Here is a 23,891-nt window from a genome sequence, read left to right as displayed (position 1 = left end):
CGCCTCAGGAGCTTGTACAGCCCCCACAGACCCCCGGCGCGCGCCTTCGCCATGCCATTGGCCGACGCGGCTGTCTGTTAAAAAGCTCCTCTTTATTATTGGTTCCTCCGAGAGAGTGCCCGCCCACCAAGGTGGGCGCTGCCCATCTGTGGTAGCGGCTTAGCCCCGCCCCTCCACCCGAACCTTCCCCCTGCGATTGGCTCCGCGCGCTGCCCGTCAGCACGCCCGGCCCTCCCATTGGGCGCACAGCCCCCGACACGTCGCGCGCGCCGCTCCGCCGGGGCCACCCCCCCCCGCCACCCACCCGAACCGACACCGCCTCTCCCATTGGGCCCCTCCGCCCCGCCCTCACAGCCCCGCCCCCGTTGCCATGGCAACGCGCTAATCGCGATCTCCCATTGGCTGCCTCCCCCCGGGGTGGGCGGAGCCAGCGGCGGGCGGAGGGCCGGGGCAGGCAAGATGGCGGCGGCGGAGCGGAGCCGCTCCCCGCTGGGGGGCTCCCCGGTGCCGGCCTGCATCTTCGCCCCGGAGCCCGGCTCCCCGGCCGGGGGGCCCCGGCTGGCGGCCGCCGCCGCCGCTCTGCCCCTCCGCGCCTCCTCCTTCGACGCTGAGGACGGCGAGGGGCTCAACGGAGAGCCCGATGTCGACCTGACCAGTAAGGTAGGCCCCGGCGGGGGGCGGCCGCCTCGCCTCAGCGCCCCTCAGGGCCGGGCTGAGGGGGGAGGAGGATGAGGAGGGTGAGGAGGGCTCGGCTCGGCCCCCCGGGGGTCCCAGCGGCTTCTCCCGCTCTGTCGGGTCCCCCCGTGCTCCCACCATCCAAATCCAACCGCAGCTCGCTTGTTTTCCCCCCATCCCTCCTCTATCCGCTTCCATTCCAAAGCTTTGTGTTTCCTCACCCTCAGAACCGAACATATTGTGGTGTGTGAGGCTTTGTACCTTTCTCTCCGAGGGCATGACCCAACGCGGTGCTGTGTTGTCTTACTTTTGCGCTTTACTTCCTCGTCACAACCTGTTGGGCCGCCTGCTCGTGTCTTAATGAGCTGGACGAGGTTTTGATGCAGGACGCCGGTACCCACCTGTGCTTTGTCTTCGGTGCGGCTGATGCAGAAGAGGGCACAGAAGGACGCTGAGGGCTGTCACTGAGCCTGGACAGGCAGGAACCCGAGCACAGCTCTGACAAAGAGAGAAGAAAGCCTGTCTCCCCCTGCCTCCGTTTGTATTGACAGCCAGTCTTCCGTTCCTAAAAATCCGCAGGCATCGTGGAAGCAGTAGGTAAGTATATAAATATTTATTTATTTATGTATTTATTTTACCTTTATTACCATTTATTTTTCTGTACAGCAGTGTATACGCGCTGTCTTTTCCCTAAAACTTTGATTCATCCCCATCTTGGATGAGCGCTAAGACCGGGCTCTGCCCCATCTCCCCAGATGAGCCCCCTGCTGTGTGCTCAAAACAGCAGCCCCACGGGCAGCACCTAACTTAGTCTCTCCCCTTCCACCCCCCCATTTTCTCCATCTTCCCAGTTAATTGCTGCTTGCCACTTCCTGCTTCAAACAGTGACTCCCTGCCGTCGGTTTATATGCTAGCTTTCCGTCCAGGTCTGAGCCACCTCGCCATTGTGTTGCAGGCTTTTCCCCCAGTCCTCCCGCTGAGCCCAACGCGCTCATTATAAGGCGTGCTCTTCTTAGAGAAGAACGTTTGGGGTTCTGTTGCCAAGCACCTAACGCCTTGTCGGTTGATCAAGTGAGCAGTTCCATTCGTCAGCACAAAGACAAACTCTCAAACTAGAAAAAAGTTTTTTTATTTTTCGGTTGTTGCGAAAATAAAACAATAACCGGTTGGTCCTTTTTTTGCCCTATAGGAATTCTGAAGTTCCTGGACCCGCAGGACTCCTACCGTTAACTGCTCAATGCCTGGCAAAGTTGAAAGAAGGAAGTGAAAAATTTTGATGCGGTGAAAACCTCTGAAAAATGAGAATACATAGTCCAAGGAAAAGAAAAAAGTGCAGATGCCAAGATAGAGGGTTTCTCTCTGACAAGGAGTTTGCAAAGAACAGGCTTCAGCTATCCGGGAAGCTAGCTAAAGAGATCTTCAACACAGCAAATAAAGTCTTGCAGTGACCGTGGAGAAAGGCTGCAGTGAACTGATCGACTGAAACGTCCCCTGATGCTTGGGTCAACGCGTGGCTGAAGCATCCGAAATAGCTGAAAAATGAAGCTGGTGCTGAAACTTGAAGAAACGGAAGCTAGTGGCCTCTACACTGATGGCCCCTCCGTTATTTTATTGATCTTTATTCATGTAACAGCCTGATTGATAGATGTTCCTGGGACCCCGACCGCTGAGCAGTGAGCCTGCCTGCTGTGCTTCCAGGAGTTCCTGAAAGAGCTCATGAGGCAAAACGAGCCCTGCGTGTAAACGCACAGCCCTCCGTTCTGTCCTGATCCAGCCTCTGATTCTCCTCTCAGTACACGTGCATCCCGTGGTCTCCTCTAAGAGAAGAAAAAAAAAAACAAGCAAAAACCAGAACAAACGACTGATAAAGGCAAAACTCAATTCATCGCCGCACAAAAGAGGAGGACTACGTGGATTTGCAGATCAGAGCGCTTTGCAAACCGTGCCAGGTAGTTCAAAGCCGTAGGTAGGGCATGCACCTGAGCAGGCACAGGAGGGCGGTTGCCTCTCAGCTCCCTGCCCCTCGCAGACACGTTCTGAGTGACCATTAATGTTTCAGGAACGCGTTGCTTTGGCTGCCTTAAGCCATCTGATCAGCACTTGCTATCCGTGCTCCGTTTTCCCAGGTGCATGCACTGCTACGGTTTTGAAAGCTGCTTTGGTTAGGGGATTTGGGGTTCTCCTACACTCTAACTAATAAAAACCCTTCAGCACCTACGTAGCAGTAGGTGGCAGAGGTAGTTCCTGCGTGAGTGCACGTTTAGGTTGAGCACAGGTGGGTTTAGGAGAGAATGTTGGACTGGCTTCACATGGAACCATCATGAACTGCCATAAGCCACGTGCTTTAGGAACATTTAGCACCGATTTCAGACTGGCCTGGAGGGAAATGCGTCTTCCTGGGGTGATTTTGGAACGTGTCTGCCACCCCACCGATGTGGCTGCTCCGTGGAGGCCTCCACACGAGTTCTTCTTTGCCAGAAGCGGTGCTACACGCAAAGACGTTCTGGGAAAAACCCTTCCCAAAGCACTTCCTTATCTTCATTTTCCTCTCTTTCAGTCCGCTTTTTCCTTCTCTTCGTGCCGCGGTAGGGAAGGGCGAAGGAAGTTGTGGCTGTTGCAGTAACTGCAGTCAAAGCTTGTTGGGAACACAGCTGCTGGCTTGCAAAACATAAATTTTCCAGTGTAAATGAAGTCCGAGCTCGGACAAATAACCTCGTGCAGCATCACGAGGAAATAGTTGTCAGTGAAGCTGGTCTTGAAAAACGCAATACCAGAAAGGGGTCCTTGGGAAAGACCCCTCCTCTTTCAGGAAAACACGCCGGTTGGTTGGCCCTACAACTGGAACTGGCTTTGACATCACGTTGGGTGTTTCATCTCTTTTCCAGCTGGTGATGGTGAGCCCGACTTCAGAGCAGTACGACAGTTTGCTCCGGCAGATGTCAGAGAGGATCGACGAGGGCTGCGGGGAGACCATCTATGTCATTGGGCAGGGATCAGGTGAGTGCAGCCCACTCAGGAAAACAACAAAAAAAAAAACAGGAAAATTATATAAGGACAGCCTGGTTCATCTAATGATTACTGCTGAAAGTAGTGCTGACTTCTCCAGAATAACTTGGAAACTTCTGTAACAGAACATGTGGGACTTTTTTTTATTTTTAACCCCACCAGCAACTGTCTTAGGAACGTTTTGTATAAAATCATCCCAGTCTTTTTTTTTTTGAAATGAGGCATAAGTTGTCTGGGAACAACAGCAGAAGATGAAGGGTATAAATAACGTAATACCAATTTTAAGACAGACTTCCTCGATGTCTGATGAAGGCCGTGTTGTGTCTCGTTCTGGTCACTTCTCCATTGTAAATAATATTTTCACCCCACGGGGCTATGTTGGGGATGCTTCAGGTGGCCAAAATACGTGCTGCTGACTTGCCTTGTAAGCACGTGCCGCGGAGAGGAAGGTTTTCCTTCTCTCAGCGTGAAGCTTTTTGATGTCACCTTTACCAGGGTGTGACCGCAGTCGTTTATTTGCCTTTGCAGATTTTAGCAGTTGAGCACAGCTTGCCTTTTTGCTCCCGTTCACAACCGGCGTATTTGCATCCCGTGCTGATAACAGGCCACTGAGCACGGCCCGGCTTTGAAATTGAGATTTCCTCTCCGACTTCTCATTTCATTTCAGGCCACCATATAGTTGAGGGAGGTGGGGATCTTTGCTGGGGATTGAGGCTATTGGAAACAGCATCTAATAGAAAAAAGAAAAAATTGTATATATATATATCTTCCACTTTCTCATTCATTTTGAATGTTTATGATTCTGATCATAATTAAAATGCCGATCAGTTCGTGCAGGCTGCAGTCACTGCTCACCGAGTGGTGAGTCAGCCGTGAATATAAATGATTGCACAGCAGTGGTGTTGGTCATCCAGGTGCTACGTGTCTCTCCACCTTCGTGTCTTTGTTTGGTTTTGTTTTTTCTCTCTTTTTATCCACAGAGGAGACTCGGGCCTGAGATCTCTGCACCTTCTGAGCACCTGGCGCGCAGGGAAACAGCCACGAGCTCTGGTGGCCTTTCACGTGGCTAGGAAAAAAAAAAAAAAAGCCCCCTGGCTTTCTCTAGCTCTCCCCTCTTTGCTTGGGTGGGCTGCTCAGAGGCAAGAGTGCCTCCTTGTTTTTCCTGGCCTCGTGCTCGTGTCAGCATTTCTTTGGAGTGCCAGGCTGCAGGCAGCGAGGCAGGCCAAGGCCATTGTTTTAACTGGAGCGTGTGGGGGCTAAAGGAATTGCTGCACGGGCCAGATTTGCAGAAAAAGTGGACTTGGGATGTGGCTTTCATGAAGTAAGCCGATAGTTTAAATTGCTTCCACATTTTGCTGGTTAACCGTGGGGATATTTCAGTCGCAGCTTTCCTTTTGTTTATGGTTTTTCCTCTGTTGTAACGTGAGAAGAGATTTTCTGTCAGGCTGAGGGAAATGCACACAAATTACCTTCAGCTCGTGAAGTGAGGGAATTAGAAATACATTTTTCTTGCCAATCTCTTCAGTTTTTGTTTATAGTAAGAGTAAATAAGGTGAAAGAGGGTGTTTTTGTAACATTTTTTAAGGCTTAACGTGAAGACCATCCCTTTTTCTCCCTGACAAAGGACGTTTGTTCTGTTTACGTGGCTGATGTCTCCGGTCCGCATGTGGATCCTGATGGGTGTGAAAGTCCTGGGCGGAATGGAATTGCTGCTGCCTCTTGCGGGGCGGTTCTCACTGACTGTCCTTTGTCTCCTCAACCCCACAACTAGATGGGACCGAGTACGGCCTGAGCGAGGCAGACATGGAAGCGTCCTACGCCACGTTGAAGAGCATGGCGGAGCAGATCGAGGCGGACGTCATCCTCCTGCGGGAGCACCAGGAGGCGGGGGGCAAGGTGCGGGACTACCTCGTTCGGAAACGCGTTGGTGACAACGACTTCCTGGAGGTCAGGTGAGGAGCCGGGCGGGTACAGGGTTAGGCAGCAGCCCAGCCACATTTTTACCCCGTGAGCAGGCTGCGGTGCTGAGCCAGCAACGCTGACTCCAGCCTGGGCGTTGCAGCTGCCCAACAAAGGGAGCTGAGCTTGACCCCTCCTTGCTAACGAAATCTTTTTGGTGCTGCTGCTCTCTGTTTTGTGCACGAGCTGTGAAGGTTCGCCTCTGGTTAGCTGAGGGCTGTTGTTTGGGTGACAGCTCCGTGGTTTAGGGGTCTTTTGTGTGCTTGAATCCCAGCAGGGAGCCACGTGTGCACGTGTCTGTGTGTGTGCGTATGCGCGCGCTGCTAGAATACAGAACTTTTGATTAATGTTTCCATTCTGCTCCAAGACTGTGATGATTCAAGTCGCCTTCTAATGGACATCTAATAGCTTGTGTAATTTGGCTCGAGAGCCTGCCCAGACTTGGATGGGGACGGATTTCCAACATCTGCCAACAGCCATGCTTGTCACCTTTATCAGAGGCGGGAGATTGTTGTTCCCAGAAACGGCGAAGCTCAAACAACACAAACCTTTTAGGGGAAAACCCTTTCCTACAGCAATCTCAATTTCCGTGCTCTCCCTGGCACCTGGTGCAACGTGAAAAGTACAAAAAAGGCAGAGGGATTCTAGCCCAAACCGGGATTTAGACTTTTCTTTTTGAATTGGGCCAGCAGGCCTATTTGATTGCAGAGAATGGGAGTTGGAAGAGAGGCTCTGTCTAGCACCAAGCAAATCTGGATTCAGCTCTCTGTTGTGAGCACCAGTAACATTTCTCTGCAGTCTTCCACATCCCAGTTATCCCATTAACTAACTAATCTCCGCTCTGTTTGTGAGGGTCTCACATTTTCAAATTTCTATTTGCAGCTTAGGGAGAAAAATCTAATTATTTACAGCAGCAGTGGCGTTTGTTTTTTTTTGTTTCTCTGTCTCTTTTTCTTCAGCTCTCAGGTTTTACCAGGCTCCTTTTTCCTCTCCCTTCCAGGGTAGCAGTGGTTGGCAACGTGGATGCGGGGAAGAGCACATTGCTGGGTGTCCTGACCCACGGTGAACTCGACAATGGCCGAGGCTTCGCTCGCCAAAAGCTCTTCCGCCACAAGCACGAGATCGAGTCGGGCCGCACCAGCAGCGTGGGCAACGACATCCTGGGCTTCGACAGCGAGGGCAACGTGGTGAACAAGCCCGACAGCCACGGCGGCAGCTTGGAGTGGACAAAGATCTGCGAGAAATCCACCAAGGTCATTACTTTCATTGACCTGGCTGGCCATGAAAAGTACCTGAAGACCACCGTCTTCGGCATGACCGGCCATTTACCCGACTTCTGCATGCTGATGGTAGGTAGCAAGAAAAATACACGGTAGCAGCCTGAAGGGCGCTGTTCACAGCTTTGCAGCCTCAACTTTTTCCCTACTGCGAGGCCCTTGTGGGTTGTGGAGGGAGGCGGTGTCTGCCAGGGGTGGAGAGCAGCAGCCAGTGGGGGTTTTAGCCAGGATTCTGAGGCAAAGTGACCCAGGACAGGCAGTCACTGAGGTCCAAGACGCATGATTCTTGAAAATTGAAGGGTTTTGAGACTCTAGAACACCTGGTTAGAACTGGAGGAATGAGTTCTCGGTGTCTGTGAGCATTTGAAGTGAGCTGGGGCTGCTCGTACAGTCCCAGTGACACATCGGCAACCTAATCACAGCCTGCTGCCTGTCTGATGCAAGACCTTCTCTGTAGCCCAGCTCCCTGCAGGAGGAGCGCTGACATCAGGGTGTTTGTCTCCCCGCTGTAGGTTGGCAGCAATGCTGGCATTGTAGGGATGACCAAGGAGCACTTGGGCCTGGCCCTTGCACTCAACGTTCCCGTCTTTGTTGTGGTGACCAAGATCGACATGTGCCCTGCCAACATCCTACAAGGTGAATCTTCCCAGCTCTCTCCAGGCGTGTTCCCTACCTCTGTGTGTGCTCTTGTCCTCCGTTTGGGTTGAGGAGTCATTGCTGGAGGAAAGCTGCTTTGGGTTTGACTGCATCTTAAACACCTTCCAGAAATCTATCCCTACTTCCCCTGGCCTGTTTTGCAAGGCAGGTCGCTTGTAGTCAGCATTTCAAAGTTACCCAGGCTGGGGGGCTCACCTGGGCAACAACAAAAAAAAAAAGTATTTGCTGTAGGATTTTCTTTAACTCTAGGGGGAGAAGTGGTTTTGCTTTCTCTGTAGGAATTTAAACCTGGAGGGAAAGGCTGGAAATCTGCCTTCCTTCCGGCCTGCAGTTTGATTGTGATCTCTAGCTGTGGTCAGACTCATTCTCTGGCAGCAGCTAGTCGAAAGGGCAGCTCCCGGGTACATCCTGCTCACCTGGGCACTCCTCTGCTCTGCTGCCATAACTGCAGCAGCTCCTTCCTATGTCCTCACAACCAACCAGCACGTAACCAGATCATGGCTCAAAGCAGCTGCATGAGTTGTGGTAGCAGGACTGGAGCAGACACAGGGGAGGGATGGCAATGAGCAGCAGAAGCTAGCAACTTCCATGCTCAGCAGCTGTTAAAACAGCACGTCTGACCCCAGCAATGGCCCTTTAACCTGTGCTTCACGTTTTTTCAGGTTGTGACCAGCTCTCACCTTTAACATTCTCTCCATGTGTTTCTCACGCCTTCGGGAACATGCTGTGGTTAATTGGAGTGATGCTTTTTTTTGATAAGCAGTCTTGAGGATTGGGAAATTGGGTGTTCCCAGTACCGTCCGTAGTTAGTTCATTTCTGTAAAAATGCTGGATGTTTTTCAGGTAAACAGAAGCATGCGATCAAAAGGTAACCCGAATATCTCTGTAACAGAGATTTGGCAAATAAACGAAAGGCCTGACCATAACACAGTAACTGGGGAGGAAAGAGAATGCTTGGCTTGGTGAGAAGAGCTTCTCTTGGGAGAAGCCGCTCCTGTGTCATGTTCTGTTTAAATTAAATAGTCACAAGATTTGGCTCCGACGTATCTGTGAAGAGCAGATGGCATGATTAAGTGTTTGTGTTTGTACCCAAAACATTACTCTCCCATAGGCAATCATTTGTGCACAAAACCCATCTAATTGGATGACAATTGCAGAATACAAATGATTTGCTCTTTTAAACCATTGTTAGCTTTTTTTTTTCTTCACCTCGTGTTGTAAGGCGCTTTGCAAAAGACTGATGCTGGTGCACCCCTGCTGGGTGTCAGATACGAGGCTTAAAAAAATAAATTAAAAACAGGCAGGAGATCAAAGTTGGGAGCCGGGAGATTTGTCCCAAAACAGTTACTTCTGGATCTGGTCCCCCTGCACCCCCCTAGCCTATGATGATGATCTTTACCCTCCTCATTCTTCTCTAACCTACAGCAGGTTGATTGCCAGCCAAAGTGTTTTGAGGTTTGTTGGGTCAAAATTGATTTCTAATCCACGTATTCTCAAATATTCCAGTTCCCGAGTGCTGACGACTTTCATTGATTGAATTCAACGTGAGGAATCCTGTGTAGGAAGGGGAAATATTTTGTAACTCCTTAAAGCTATTTAACAGGCAGCTGTAAAACTTCATAGCATCACTGCAAACGTGTGTGTCTGTTCCTGTACTGTGTCGCTTGGCAGCCGGCATGAAATGGAAGCTGGAATGGCTCCTAAGTCCCACCTTGGCTGCAGCAAACTCGTAGTGGCACTCACACACCTTCAGCCATCTCCTCCTGTCTGTTTGTGGCAAGAGTACCAGTCTCCCTTCGGGAAACCGAACAAAAGCGATTTGTAAAGGCGGGAGCTGCTGCCCTAACAATATTCGTTTCACCCTTTAAGAAACCCTGAAGCTGTTACAGCGACTGCTGAAGTCCCCAGGGTGCAGGAAGATCCCCGTGCTGGTTCAGAGCAAGGATGATGTCATTGTAACAGCCTCCAACTTCAGCTCAGAGAGGTAACGGGAGCAGAGGAGAGCCGTTTCTCTTTCGGTCCTATTTGGAGACTGGGTGAGAAGATTCAGAGAGAGAGCCCCATTGTCTAGCTGTGTTCAGGTTGTATTTGCCATGTGGTGTGTCGATTCCCCGAGAGTGTGTTCTGAGCTGGACCTGCTTGTGTTCCCCTCTGAGGCAGAAAGGAGAGGCTGCTGCTGGGCAGCCTGCAGAAGATGGCAGGGCACGCTCAGCTTCCTTCAGTCCCGGAACCTTACACCTTTTCCCGACTGTCATTAGAAGACAGAGACAATGCTGCAGGGTTTCAGACGTGGGGTGTTGTGCATCCGACTGCTTGCCAGGCTCTCCCTTCCTAGCACTGTCCATTGAATGCAGTCCGAGATTTTTGGATGTCTTCCTAGACGTGGAATCCCAGGCAGGGAAGCGAACTGACTCCGTTTTCATCCATTTTCCTTTACAGGATGTGCCCAATTTTCCAGATTTCAAACGTCACTGGGGAGAACCTAGATTTGCTGAAGATGTTTCTCAATCTCTTGTCTCCACGGACCAGTTACAGGGAAGAAGAACCAGCAGAATTCCAGATAGACGATACTTACTCTGTCCCGGTAAGGGCCCTGGCATTTTAGGAATTTTCCCCTGTGTTTTAGGTTGAAGAGGGCATCTTCCTTAGAGAGGGGGATGTTCCAGAGCTCACCTGCTAGTGTAGTTGAGTAAACCCGCCTGCTATTGTTTCCTTTTGGGTACAGGGTGTAGGAACGGTTGTGTCTGGGACGACCCTGAGAGGCCTAATCAAGCTGAATGACACCCTGCTGCTGGGGCCCGATCCTCTTGGCAACTTTCTCCCTATCGCTGTCAAGTCCATCCACCGCAAGAGAATGCCGGTTAAAGAAGTGCGGGGAGGCCAGACTGCCTCCTTCGCCTTGAAAAAGGTGAGAAGAGCTGCCCTGCACCCCCAGAGCAGGAGCTGCCCTCCTGCTGCTATCGGTCTGCTTCTGCAAACCTCAGCTACCTCATTTCACAGCACGGTAAAATCCCATAGAACCCCTGTGGGTCCCGTGTCCTGGTTGTTCCGCCGAACAGGTGCCAGGTAAGAGCAGCGAGACCCAGGGTAAGGAGGAATAGCACTGGAGATGTGTAACAAAGCCAGGAAAGTCTGTGCTGCAGCAGCAGGAGTGTCCAAATTCCAGCTGAACTAGATTTTTGCAGCCTTTGCGTACCGTTGTTGCTTCCTGCTAAACAGCTATGGCTTTGCCTTTTGGTGGCCATGAGTTAGGATCTGCGAAATCCCTCAGGATCCTGCTGGATGCAGTCAGCCAGAGAAGCAGATTTTCTTCCCTGGAGGATCACGCTAAAGTTTTTCTGTGTCACTGCTTTTCAGATCAAGCGTTCTTCCATCCGGAAAGGGATGGTAATGGTGTCACCCCGCCTGAATCCACAAGCGTCCTGGGAGTTTGAAGCAGAGATTCTGGTGCTCCATCACCCCACCACCATCAGCCCGCGGTACCAGGCCATGGGTATGTGTCACGGCGGTGTCTCCTCTTTGTTTCCCAGCAGTAATACTTTACATCCGCTCTAGGCAAAGGTCTTTTCGCTCCCGATGGCTCTGTCAAGCTGAATGTAAGCCATGGTGCTTGTTTTAATGGTCCCAGCAGTCCGTGAGAGAGAGGGGAGGAATTCTACAGAGAAAAGGAGTGAGGAGAAATAGGTAAAAAGGAGATGTGCGGCTCTGAGTGTACTTGTAGCCTGCCCCAGCCACATTTCCACAGTGGAAAGATTCTTAAGCTTCCAGTGCAGAGAGACTCGTTTTGGGTCCTGCCGTCTAGCTCAGCCTCTTGGTGTGTAGGATTCTGGTAAGGGGGCTCCAGAAAAGTCTCCGTTTGCAGGTAACTGTTGTAGCTTATGTGTATTTCCTTTTGGAGGACCGAACAAAGCCTGACCCGTGTAGTCTGTGGTTCAGGCAGTAGGTTTTTACACTTCAAACACTGCACCGTTAGCTGTAAAGTCGCAGGAGCCGCCTTAGATGTCTGCCTGAAGCTCATTCCGCTAACGGCACCGGCTGCTGACAGCCTTTGTGCATTCCACCCGCAGTGCATTGCGGCAGCATCCGTCAGACGGCCACGATCCTCAGCATGGACAAGGACTGCCTGCGGACGGGGGACAAAGCCACGGTGCACTTTCGCTTCATCAAAACCCCGGAGTACTTGCATATAGACCAGCGGCTGGTCTTCCGGGAAGGCCGCACCAAAGCTGTGGGTACCATCACTAAGGTAAAGGCTGAAGAGTCCAGCTTTTTTTTTTTTTTGCTTTTTTTTTTTTTTATTATTTTTGCCCATTAGCTGCTTTTAGCACTGAGAAGCCAGCGGGAGAATGGAGGGAGCAGCCCGTCCTTCAGCCCTGCCACGGGTTGCAGCTGACCGGCGTGCTTTGCTCTCTGGTGGGTCTTGGCTGGTGCAAATGAGGGAAGGAGAAGGTAGGGGGTGACCCAGATGCCTCTGACTTTTAAGACCTGGTCTTTGATAGCTCAGAGCCACTTTAAATCCCGTAGGGGTTCTTGAGGGCAACTCAGGGTTGCTTTGAACAGCTGCTGCCTGCGTTCTTCTGCCGATGGATGTCGGTGTCGGCTGTCCAGAGGCTGTTAAAAAGCACCACCGAGCCCTGCCAGGTGGGCCTGGCTGTTTTACCGTTGCTTTTGCCTTCTCCCTTTGTAACCGTGCAGTTACTCCAGACCACCAATAACTCGCCGATGAACTCCAAGCCCCAGCAGATCAAGATGCAGTCGACAAAGAAGGGAGCTGTGACGAAACGAGAGGAGGGTGTTCCCCCGCTCGGGATGGCAGCTGGGGGCCCACCGGCAGGGGATGAAGCCCCCTCGATGGCCACGGCACCGCCGACACCCACTGCCCTGCAGCCATCGGTGAGTGAGGGAAAGAGCATCTCTGGTAGCTGTTTGCAGTTCAGGTTGGACCTCAGGAGAAGGAAAGTTGGCCAAGGAGAAGGAAAGGCCTTTCATTTCTAGACAGATGAGGCCAAGTTTTGTCGGTTAAGACTTCCCATCTCAGCTTGTCTGACACCCCCCTGTTCTCGTGTGAAAGGAACGGAAATTCCATTAATTGCGAGCTTTGGGCAGCTATTTATCAGCTTCATCGCGTGGATTTCCTTTTACTGTACTTATCTAGAAAACAAAAGCTCCCGAAACTGAAAGTGTCAAGACAGTGGGTCAGCATTCTTCCTTTTAACTGTTGGAGTTGCCATTGGTCAGGTCTCAGCCTCTTGAGCCGTGCTGGCTGCTGAAAGAGGGCTGCTGGCAGAGGTTCTTCCCTGCACAGACACTTGTTGTTCCTTCCTGAGCCCTCATCTCCTCCTTGTCTTTGCCGTGGAGCCATCGTGGTTATAAGAAAGGCTCCTCCTAGCTTCATTTTTGTCCCTTCCCCTGAGAGTCCGCGTTGCTTTTGCTCTTGCTTATCTTTGTCTCTCTCTCCTTGCTGCTTCCCCTCAGCCTGCTCTGGATGAAGAGCCCCACGTCCGTGAGGGCAATAAGGTATCTGGCTGCTTGAAAAGAGAACCCTGGGTTTGCCGGCTGGATTTGGGGTCACGGTAGCAAGAGAAGGCCGGGAGGGGGGTTCAGATCAGTCACAGCTTCCACCCCAGGATCTGGCTGTGTGTTGAACTCTGGCTGTGCTGATATTTCTGCACACTGAGGCGCTTCTTCTTGTTTTGCAGTCCAAAGCTGGAGGAGGAGGAGGACGGCGCCGTGGAGGTCAGCGCCATAAAGTGAAGTCTCAGGGAGCCTGCGTGACTCCTGCCAGTGGCTGCTGAATTTCCTGCTCCTCCTGCTGCTGAGGAATTCCTCCCCTTCCCTTCAGTTCTTATCCAAAAGATCCAGAGCAGCTTCAACCAAAATCCATCCCAGCTGATCGGCTGCAGAAGAATCTTCCCTCCTCCCCAGAGGAAAGGACGGCGAGGAGCATAACTTATAAGCTAATGAAGGTGATGAGACACAGAACTGAGTAACTGACACCTTCCTCCTCCCCCCTGTCGACACATTTTTGTACATCATGGGCTTAGTTTTTATTCTTATTAGTTTTTATTATATTTTGTGTGCATGAAGATGAGAGGAGACTCTGGATAGAAGCAAGAAGAGCCAGTTAGCTGCCTCCCTCCTCCCTCACCCCCTTCTGTCTCCAGGACCTGCTGCTCTCTCCCACACGCTGTCTCAGGCCCAGGGGCTGTCAAACACCTGAAATTTCGGACTTGCAGAGGTTAAAACAACATTGTTTAGGGTGGCTCCCTATGGCGTTGGTTCCTCACCGCTGCGGCCACGTGCCAGATAGGTTTCTGGGTTCTCCCCCCTCTAAAGCTACTTGTCAGCGGGTTTAATTTCACGTTGTAGTGACGTTTTGAAGGAGATGAGGGTAAGAAAATGCGTTAGTTGGAGGTCTTAAGGGGGAAGCAACTTGAAAATCAGTTCTTGATCTTAGGTTGAGGAATCCTATACAAAAAAATCTCCTCCTCAAATAACGTTAGTAGCAGTGAAGACTTTAATTAGGGCCGGAATTAAACGGGCAGTGTGGTTTGCCCGTCCTGTTCCCCTTCCCATCTGCTCGGTGCATTTTGGAGCACTTCTCAACTTGCCTCTCCAGGCTGTGGCAGCTCAGTCAGCAGTATTAAGAACATCGTGCAGGAACGCTCGGTCCGTCCCCTGAGCCAGAGAAAGAACCTTCTCACCTCGACGGGCAGAGAGCACGGGTGGGAACGTACCTCGGGAACAGAGACACCAGGCAAACCTCACCTCCCCTTGATTTTCTTTACTCCGGGATTTCCCAAACGTTTTTTTTTTAAGTCACTGGCCCAAAACTTTGCCACGACGGAGGTGATTGGGATTGTCTTCTGCCCTCTTTGGCCGAGAGGGCCGCGATGAATTCGCAGCAAACGTACAGAAGTGCTTTCAGGTTCGGAAGCACGTGGTAATTTTTCTGACTTTCTTTTTGACGTGGTGAATCCTGGCTTCAGGAAGGCCCTGGGAGGACGCAATGAATTAGCAGCATCATGATTTTTAACCCCGGGCTGTGTGATTTGAACGACTCCCCGTTTGTTCCGATTTCTTTTCCTCCGACCCTGCCTCTCCGCTCGGCTCCCCGGAGGACAGGAGTTACACGCTGGGAGCACGTGAGCTTCTCCAGGGCGGATTTGGTTTTACCAGCACTCCAAAAGCCTCGGAGGTGAGGGATTGGGATCAGAGCCGAGCGTACTTTGCCTTAGAGACTGGCAGCCTGAGCAGGGGTGGCAGCGGGGAGGTCAGACAGACAGTCCCTTCCAAGCTACGTGCCTAAACACCAGCGCTCTCCCGGAGAGGGGGGAACCATAGGCGGCTACGACACCAATAGCACCCGCATTGTGAGGGGGTGTGAAGTGTGGCTAAGCAAGGGCACGCGAGGGCCCCTTGCCTTTCTGTCCCGGCCCTGTGGCGGCATCAAACTGCATCTGATTTCACCGCCCTCCGCTCCCCAGGGGAGCTGGGGGGGGGGTTCCCCGGCGGTTTTCTCTTCCTCCATTCCTTGTGCTCCACACGAAGGAGACTGCCGAGACTGGAAGAGGGTTGGCTTCAGTTCAGGCGAAGGAGGCGGTGCGATCTCTCTTTTTTTGTGACCAGCATTCAAAGATCACTCGGGCTGGCGTGATCTATAAAATAAATTTTAAAGAAGGTTTGTTCCGAGTTCGTTTCGGTCTTGTCGCTTTTTGTCCCTCCGGAAAAGCGCCGCTCGCGGAGCCACGCTCCCTGTGGCTCTGTGCTGTAGGACCCACCAGGGCTTGGTGTTGGCCTTTTCCTGCTTTCTTTGCTTGATCTCAGGTTCACCAAGGCTTCTGCTCCGCACGGCCCTTTTGGCACACAGGTGAGTGTGGCTTGGAGACAGCCCTGGCTCCTGGAGATGCTGCTGGAGCTGTGCTCTGCCCTCTGCCTGTCTTCATCCCCAGCCCTTCAACCCCGTCCCGTTCCCCATTTATCCCCCGGGGCAGTTTGAGGCCCTGAGGTGGCCTTGGTGTGCGCCTGCCTCTGCTCCCTGCTGCTCGGGCAGCTGCAGGGAAGCACAACAAGTGCCCAGCTCAGCAATTCCTGCTGGGCAGACTCTGCCCTCGTGCCAAAGCCTCCCCTCAACCCCAGCTCAGCTCTGCTTCGTGGCACGGAGAGCCAAGGCAGGCACGGTGCCAGCTGTGACACAGCCCGGGTCTGCGAAATAACCCAACAACTCTCGGTAGTTTTGATATAATTTATTTGTCTTGGTCTTTTTTTCTTCTTCTTTCTTTGCATAGGCATAAATTACAATCTCGATTAAAAAAGAACATGGACAAAAACAGTGCAGCATTTGCAACAGGCTACAGCATCAAGTACAGATTCATCAGCATCTGCCTGCACCCAGCCGGCTACGCAGGGCTGATTCGTAACACTGGTGGAGGGCAAACCCAGAACGAGGGAGGGTGAAGGAGGAAAACGGAGTGAAAAGGGAGTAAATTGGGCAAGTCTGCTCTGCCAGCTGCCTCTTCTTCCTCCTGCTGCATCGGCAGGAGGGATAAATGTGCCCAGGTGCCCTTGTGGAAGAAGCTGCAGGCGAGGCAGCCAGAAGGGAGGTAAGAAAAGGCTCTCCAGCCCTGTGCCTCCTCCAACAGATGGATAACTGTAAGCAAAGGGCAGAGCTTTCCCCTTCCCCTCTCTGTTTCTCGTCAGAATAAACATGGGAACCGCTCTGCCAGGCCTGGCTGCATGTGCAGGGCGCTCACAGAAGCTGTGCCTCCGAGGGGAGCAGGCAGCTGCAGACGAGCTTAAAATAAACTCAGGCCACGGATGCCAAAAGCCGAGGCTCCGTGCTCGATATAGGAGAGGATTTCTCTCCAGGGGATTTGGCAGTGGGGCCTCCCAGCTCTCCGGGGGGTGATTTTAACCGGGCAGAGACGGGGCCAGCATTGCCCTTGTCCCCTGGGGCCAGCAAAGCCCCCTGCCCTCCCCTACACCCTGTGCCCTGCAGCTCTCCAAGCAGAAAAGACCAGAGGTGCCTCTCAGTGCCCCTCCCAGAGCCTGGGAGGATGATGCCAGCATCCGACAGGGCTGAAACACTACACGAGCCCTTCAGCTTTTATTACATTATTATTTAAAAAAAAAAAAAAACTAAACGTAAGACAAACACTGAGGTTAGAAACACTACCCAGGAACGTCAGCTGAGTTAGAAACCAGGCGTGCTGCGGGTTGGTTGGGGTTGCCTTGCGGCCCTGGCTCCCAAAAAGCAGCCAGGGACAGGGAAAATTGCGGGGCAGCAGGTCCCAGCAATAGCTGCCTGTACACACGTGCGCCGGAGGGCGTCCTCCAGAGCCAGGAGCGCTGCTGGCAGCCCGGGGAGGGCCCTGGCCCAGCGGTCCAGCCTTGCTCAGCTTCTTTTTAGCTTTTTAGCTTCTCCCACGTGTCCTCGCGCTAAGCAAAGCCCTCGCCCCGCTGCGAGGGGAAGCCGCTCGCCTGAGCGGTCCCGCAGAAATTGTGCGGAAAAAGTTTTTTCCTTTGTTATTACAAAAAAAAAAAAAAAAAAAAAAAAAAAATCCCCGACACCCTAACCAGAAAATAGCCCCCCAACCCCCTTAAAAAAAAAAAAACAACAAACCCATTGGGGAAGCAGTTTCCAAAGAGCATCCTCAAGGTTAACAAGCGGGAGCTTTGCAACCCACACCTGCTGCGTTTCTCCCCTCCATCCTCTACTTTTCTATTAATACTTCGTTAATACTGTTAATGACTCCCCTCCGCCAGCCCGCTATCCAAGGTTTGGAGGTCCTTCGGAGCCCGAGAAGCACAGAGGGGAGGCGCTGCATCGCTCCCCAGCCCACGCGAAGCCCGCTGCAGAATTGCCCCCAGCCGCGGGAAGGGTGCATGTGCCACCACAAAGTTGTGGGGTTGGGGGGGGCCGCCCGGCCCCGGCAGAAAAACGAGCTTCAAAAAAAAACCACCAAAAGTGTCCGAAATGTACCGAAAGCGACCCCGCGCGGGGGTGCTCTCGCCTCACCCCCTTTGCAGGCAGAAAGTCCTCTCCTCCGCAAGCAGCAGCGCAGGCAAAGGCGAAGTGGGGGGAAAAAAAAGGAGGGGGCGGCTCCTCCGGCACCCCGACACGTCTCCGTCCGAGGGGGGGGTCAGTGCGCCGGCTCCCCGTGCACGCGGAAGCGGTAGATGCAGGTGTACTCGGGGTGGCCCCAGTTGCTCAGCACCTGCAGCTCCACCAGCTGGAAGGCGCCCACGGCGTCACCCTTGGGGACAGGGGAGATGGGTCACAGCAGCGCCCTGGTGGAGGTGGGGGACACCGAGGCCACCCAGGGGGGTTTTGGAGGTCCCCCCAAGCAGGGAGAGGCCCCAGCGTCCCCCTGAGCCTCCTCTCCTCACGGCTCCCAGTGAAAGAAAGGCTCAAGGTGGTCACCCCAAAGTGCCCCACGCCACAATCTGAGGGCTCTGAGGATCACACAACCCACCCCAAATCCTCACCACCACCCCCCCCCGGTTCCCTCCTGCGGTTCTTTGCTCGGACAGCAGCGCCGCGCCTCACCTCCAGGAGGAACGTTTGGATGGGGTTGCCGTCCTGGTCGTAGGTGAAGCGCCCCAGGAGGAGGCCCTCCTCATCGCGCTCCTCCTTCAAGCCCTACGGGGAGCGGGGAGGCAGAAAGGGAGAGCTGGGGGCGGGCAGCGGGGCCAGGGTGGGAGAAGGAGACGGAGCCATGAGGCTCGCCAGCATCCTCCGCCGCGACGCCCTCCCCAACTTTCCCCCCCGGGCTCTACTCACGTAGACGCTGAAGTCCTTGGGGGCGCTGGGGATGATCCCCTGGGGCGAGAGGGCTCTGGGGATGTGCTCCAGCGTGACGGCCGTGGGGCGGATGGGGCTGGAGAGCCGGATGACGGCGAAGCCCTGGGAGCCGCGGAAGGCCCAGCAGTTCCCGGGGTTGACGTCTGGCTACGCGGGCGGGAAGGGGAACGGCAGCCCTTTAGGTATCAGCAGCAAGCAGCCTTATCCCATGCTCGCCGTGGGTTTTCTTCCCACCAACACCCCGCTAAAACCCCTCAGGGCCACCCATCTCTCCCCGCTCCCCGGGTGCTCACCTGCAGGATGACCCGCGGGGACTGCGACTGGTACCACAGGGGGATGCCGAACAAGCTGAGCAGCGCCGTCTTCGTCTCGTAGGTTTCGGAGCAGCGGGTGTTGATCACGCTGGCCCCTGGCAGGGCGAGGGGAGGGCAGGGGTAAGCTGAGCGCTGGCACCCCACAAAATAGCCCCCCCACAGCCTGTCCCCCGCCACCTACCCGCCGACTCCAGGGCGTAGTCGACCATCCCCACGCGGTCCTCACTGTAGCGCTTCAGCGCCTGGTCCACGATGAGGTGCACTTGCTGCAGGGGGCAAGGATCAGAGGGGTGAAATCAGGGCGAGGGGGGGAGGGTCCTGCCCCCTCCACGGCACCCAGAGCCCTTCCCACGGAGCAGGCGGGCGATGAATCAGCGCGGCAAAAACGGGAGGACACGCACTCAGCTGCAAAGCCTCGTTAGAGGTTGCTAAAAATACCCCCTGCTGAAAAGCACGGGGCGAGGGAACAGGCAGCACCCAGGCTCGGCCTTCCTGATGCCCATGGAGGGGGACGGGGAGCAGGCCCAAGGGTGGCACCACCAAATCCGAGGTCCCAGCAGGGCACCGGGTGTCCTTTAGGAGCCAAACCCGCGTACACGAAGCCCGTGCCAGTCCCGCTCGATCCCACCCTCGGCAGGGAGCTGCCAACGAATCTTTCCAAAGCAAACAGCCTCATTTTTTTCTTCTGGTGTCATTCCGCCAAAATACTTTGCCCCAAGTGACTCAGCACCGCCGCGAGGCACGGGGAAAAATGAGGCAGCCCTCTGTGAGCCCTTTGTGGGGTCCCCAACCCGTGACTGTCGCCGTGTCCCAGGGCTCACCTCCTCCGTCACCCCCCCGGCACCCCCTGGCCGCAGGGCCACGCCGATGCCGGCCGAGGCCTCCCGCGCCGACAGCCTGCGCTCCTCCTGCATTTTGGCCAGGATCTTGTGCTCCAGGGCCTGCAGCTCCGCGTGCAAGTCCTCCCGCTGGAGGACGAGGGCGGCCGCGCCGTCCCGCCGGGGCTGCAACAGGACCCGGCCGATCCACGCCGGCATCTGCGCCTCCACCTGAAACCGCGGCGGCAGAGCTCAGCCCCTCGCAGGGGCTGAAACGAAAAAAGTGCTTGGGGGAGCGGGGTTCGGGACTCACGTCAGCCCGCAGCGCCTTGAGCTGCTCCAGCAGCCCCTCCACGTGCTTGCCCATCGCCTCCTGGTCCGACTTGAGCCCCGCCAGCTCCCTGCGCAGCCCCGCCACCTCCTGCTCCAGCTCGCCCAGGGCCTGCTGGAAGCCTCCTCGCAGGTCCTCGCGCACCGAGCTGCGCCACGAGGAGGAGAAACACCACAAAATGGCTGTGCCGAGGTGCCTCCCCCACCTTCACCCTCCTTCCTCCCCAACCCCGAGCAAAATGGGTCCGGATCCCTCCCCCAGAGCACCTCAGCAGGGGTTTTGTCCCTGCGCTGTGATGTGCCATTACCTCTGCCACCCCGAATTCAGCTCCAGCAAGCGGGCCTCCATCTCCTGCCAGCACAAGGAGGAACAAAACGCCGGGTGAGATCCGCGGTGATGGCAGCGAGCTCACCGCAGGCAGCAGCGGGTGTCCATCCCCTCACCTGCGAGGCGCGCGCCATCCTCTCCAGCCGCCCGTCCACGTCCCTCTGCACCTGTGCTCGCAGGGCGTCCAGCTCCCCCTGCAGGGCGAGGACAAGGAGGGGACATCGGAGCCCGTCCCCGTGCACCCCCACACCCCCCTCACACCCCTCAACACCCCTCACCTGGAGCTGCCCGGCCACGTCCCCGCGGAGCTGCTCCTTCATCCCCGCCTCGCGGCGGCTCAGCAGCCCCTCCAGCAGCCCCAGGATGTCCCCCGGGGGCGGCTCGCTCCCCGCCGCCGCCGCTCCTCGTCGCAGCTCCCACCGCGACACCTCGGCCTCCAGCGCCTCGAAACGCTTCTCCAGGACCTGGAAGCGAGCCAGGAGCCGCTGCTCCCCCCGCAGCCCCTGAGTGGGGAAGGCAAGGCGCCATGCAGCCCCCCCGTGCAGCGTCCCGGCCCCTTGCTGCTTGCCGGGACAGCGGGGAAGCTCCCTTGGGAGTTTCGGGGCCTGTTCCCACCAACTACCTCCTCCTTTGGGTGGTTTACCTGGTCCAGAGCGGTGACGTCCCGTTCCCCAAAGGAGGAGGAGGAAAGCCGTCCAGCCCCCCACCAGGGGAAGGCGGGGAGGCTGTGCGTCGACAGGCCGTAGGGGTAGAAGTACCAAGCTCCTGGGGATGTGGGGTTATAAAATGGTTCAACAAGGGGGTGGCGACGGGGACAGAGCGGGCACGCCACACTGAGCCGGCTACCGTCCCATCCCCGTCACCCCCAAACCAAGGCCCAGGAGGAGCACGATGTCTCTCCAGCCCCGTATCTCCACCCCACACCACCACGGCACTGCCCCAGACCTCGAGGCAAGGGGATAAAGGGCACCGTGGGGCCTCCTCACCGTAGGCAGCCGCAGCGAGGAGCAGGAGGAGCAGCAGCAGCAGCAGGGACTTCTTCAGCCATGGGTAGCGCCTGAAGGAAGAGGGCCGGGGATGGATCCCATAGCACCGGGATGGGGCCCCGTGGGGCACCCGCTCGCAGAGGAATGGGGTCTCCCCACGTTTCCCCCACCCCCGGGGTCCTGCTCACCTCGATAAGGGGACGCGTGCCAGCTGGGGAGCCCGGCCGGTCAGGCGGTGCCAGGCGGCGCCCACGCAGGAGAAGAGCCACCCTACAAAGTGGACTGGGGAGGGAGGAACGGGGTTCAGAGAGGATCCTTCACCTCCACCACCGCCCCTCCTGGGCCTCCCCAAACCCCACCGCTGACTTTGTCCCTTCTGCGACTTGGGTTTATTTTTACGAGCGGCACCTAAAGGGGAGAACAAGGCTCCCTGCAGGGAGGGGAGATGCCAGCAGGGAAGAAAGCTGCCTCCAGAAACACCCCCCCTATACCCAGACCCCACTTACCCGGCGAGGTCAGCACCTGCCAGAGGAAGGAGCCGACCCTGGAGGCTGCGGACCTCAGCCCCGAGCCGGAGCCACTCTGGCTGGAGTAAAAGTGACCTGGAGGGACGGGAGAGGCAGCGAGACATCAGGTGGCACCCACACACCTGCCTTGCACCACAGGTGAAGGCTTTGAGTAGGGATCGGGGTGCAGGAGGGGGCTGGCCACAAGCTGGGGACCCGCCACCGCGTCCCTACCAGCGTAGTCGTCCTCCGAGGAGTACCCGGACGAGGAGGCGTAGGTGTCGTAGGTCTTGCTCTCCAGCAGCCCGTTGACCTTACTGGACTCCGTGTCCCCTGTGCCTCTTCTCCTCCTAGTGGAGAACTCCCCACCTGCATCCCCCCACATAAAAATCAACCCCACGGAGCCCCCCAAGCATCCAGCCATCCCAAAAACCAGCTTGGGGCACCCCAACACCCCGGTTGGTGACTGAGGACGGGCTCACCCCAATAAATGCTCCTGTCCAGGGGATCGTCCAGCCCGGAGGTGCCCAGGGCAGCCAGTCCCCGGCTGCCCCCCAGGTAGGACTCGCTCATCATGGACTCGCTGTAGTAGGAGGTCTGGGTGCTCGGGGCGGGGGACAGCCGCTTGGTGCTGCTCGACTTCCTCCGCACTGTCCTGCTGGGAGGGGGCGAGAACGGGCTCATGGGCACCATACAGCAGCGGATACACGGCCGGGGGGTGGCGAGAGGCCATCCTCGGCTTTGGGACAGCGCAACCGCTGCTTGCGAAACCCGCTGCCACCAGCCCCTAGGTGGGGAGCCCCCGGCCCCGTTTCCGCTCGCACCGCTGCGGTTTTCCGGCGCTCGCAGCGCGCTTCCCCTCCCGCCACCCAGCCCGAGGCTGCTGGGAGCGGGCGTGCGGGGTGCAGGAGAGCCCCAGCACCCCCCCTGTCCATCTGTCTGTCTGTCTGTCCGCCCCATACCTGCTGGTGGTCTCCTTGAAGGGCGTCTGGTGGCCCCCCAGCAGGGAGCTGCTGCTGGCGGCATCCTCGTCCCCCGGGTAGTAGCGCGAGGTGACGAGGCGCTGGCTGCGGCGCGACATGGCGTGGGGGGGACACGGCTCACCTGGGGGGACGGGGACACGCAGAGGGGCTGGGGTCAGCCTGGGCGTGCGGGGGGGGGACACCCACATTTAGGGGACGGACACATTTAGGGGACACGGACACATTTAGGGCACACCCCAGGTCGTGCAGTGCCCAAGGCGCAGCAGGGATGGGACCAACCCTTTATGGGGGGCCTCCTCGCCCCCTCCCCCCCACCTCCCCCCCCAAAATTGCACCACCTCACGCCACCCCCATTGCCACAACACCCCCCTAAACCCACCCCCCCATCCACCCAACCCCCCCTCTCCACCCCAACCCCACCCCACCGGGCACCCCCCTCCCTCCCCAAAACGCCCCCCTCCCCGGCCCCAAACCCACCGGGTGCCAGGGGCTGAGCCCAGAAGCAGCAGCGCAGCGGCCCCCCCCGGCCCTGCCGCCGCCTCCTCGCCGCTCCCTTTTGTTTTGCAGCCGCTCCCCCCCCCCCTCCACCCCCCCCCAGCTCCTCCTCCCCCGCCCCGCCCCGTGCACGGCGCGCGCGCGCCCGCGGCCCCCCCCAAAAAAAATAAAACAAGGAGGGGGGGGGAGCCAAAAGTCCCACGGGCCCGTTGTGTAACGAGCACAGCAACCCTTTGTCCCTTTTTTTAAAAATAGTTCCCTTTTTTCTTTTTTTTTTTTTTTCGGTTTTTTTTTTTTTTTAATTTTTTATTTATTTATTTTTTCTTTTCCTCTTTCCATCCCATTTCTCCCTCCGGCCTAAATCCCGCACCATTTCCCAGCCTCCCCTCATTTTTCCCCCTTCCCATGGCTCCCCCACCTTGGCCATATATCCCCAACCCATACCCCATATCCCCCTTGCCACCCCCAGCCCGCTGCCCCCGGGGACGGCTCCCGGCCACCACCAGCGCCCCCATCCCATAGCACCTGCCCCCGGCTGACGCAAATACACCCAGATTAAACCCCCGGCGAGGCTTAGGGGATAAGCCGGACGCTAAATAGGGTGCCGGGCCCCGGGGTGAAGCTGTCCCCTGCTGGAGCCACCTCTGCGGGCGACGTTGGGGCCGCCACGGGGATTTTCGGGTGGGTGTGGGAAATCCGGGGGCAGAGCGGCACGAGTTGGGTAAGTCGAGGCGAGTGGGAAGAGGCGGGCGG

General features: G+C 56.1%; 2 protein-coding genes across 2 annotated transcripts; one reads left to right on the top strand and one right to left on the bottom strand.

The window, feature by feature from the left end:
* The first annotated feature begins 452 nt into the window (after positions 1-452).
* Positions 453-15,258, top strand: GTPBP1 (GTP binding protein 1). Its single transcript, XM_032201477.1, has 12 exons — positions 453-660; positions 3,561-3,672; positions 5,453-5,633; positions 6,641-6,989; positions 7,430-7,553; positions 9,444-9,558; positions 10,014-10,158; positions 10,300-10,482; positions 10,932-11,067; positions 11,642-11,820; positions 12,270-12,467; positions 13,274-15,258. Exons 1-12 carry the CDS (start codon positions 460-462, stop codon positions 13,367-13,369), a joined length of 2,019 nt encoding a protein of 672 aa, XP_032057368.1. The 5' UTR covers positions 453-459; the 3' UTR covers positions 13,370-15,258.
* Positions 15,259-15,811: 553 nt separating this feature from the next.
* Positions 15,812-23,190, bottom strand: SUN2 (Sad1 and UNC84 domain containing 2). The gene is made up of 18 exons (XM_032205686.1): positions 23,121-23,190; positions 22,623-22,764; positions 22,143-22,318; positions 21,895-22,029; positions 21,661-21,756; positions 21,343-21,436; positions 21,155-21,225; positions 20,812-20,933; positions 20,447-20,671; positions 20,285-20,362; positions 20,149-20,192; positions 19,824-19,989; positions 19,514-19,741; positions 18,874-18,958; positions 18,672-18,787; positions 18,358-18,525; positions 18,124-18,216; positions 15,812-17,830 (listed from the first exon to the last, which is right to left on the bottom strand). The coding sequence occupies exons 2-18, from the start codon at positions 22,739-22,741 to the stop codon at positions 17,717-17,719; spliced, it is 2,130 nt and encodes a 709-aa protein (XP_032061577.1). The 5' UTR covers positions 22,742-22,764; positions 23,121-23,190; the 3' UTR covers positions 15,812-17,716.
* Positions 23,191-23,891: the final 701 nt, after the last annotated feature.

Source organism: Aythya fuligula, chromosome 1 (genome assembly GCF_009819795.1).
Source record: "Aythya fuligula isolate bAytFul2 chromosome 1, bAytFul2.pri, whole genome shotgun sequence".
Classification (NCBI taxonomy): Eukaryota; Metazoa; Chordata; class Aves; order Anseriformes; family Anatidae; genus Aythya; species Aythya fuligula.
Note: the sequence above shows the minus strand (reverse complement) of the source record. Positions and strands in the feature narration are given on the sequence as shown.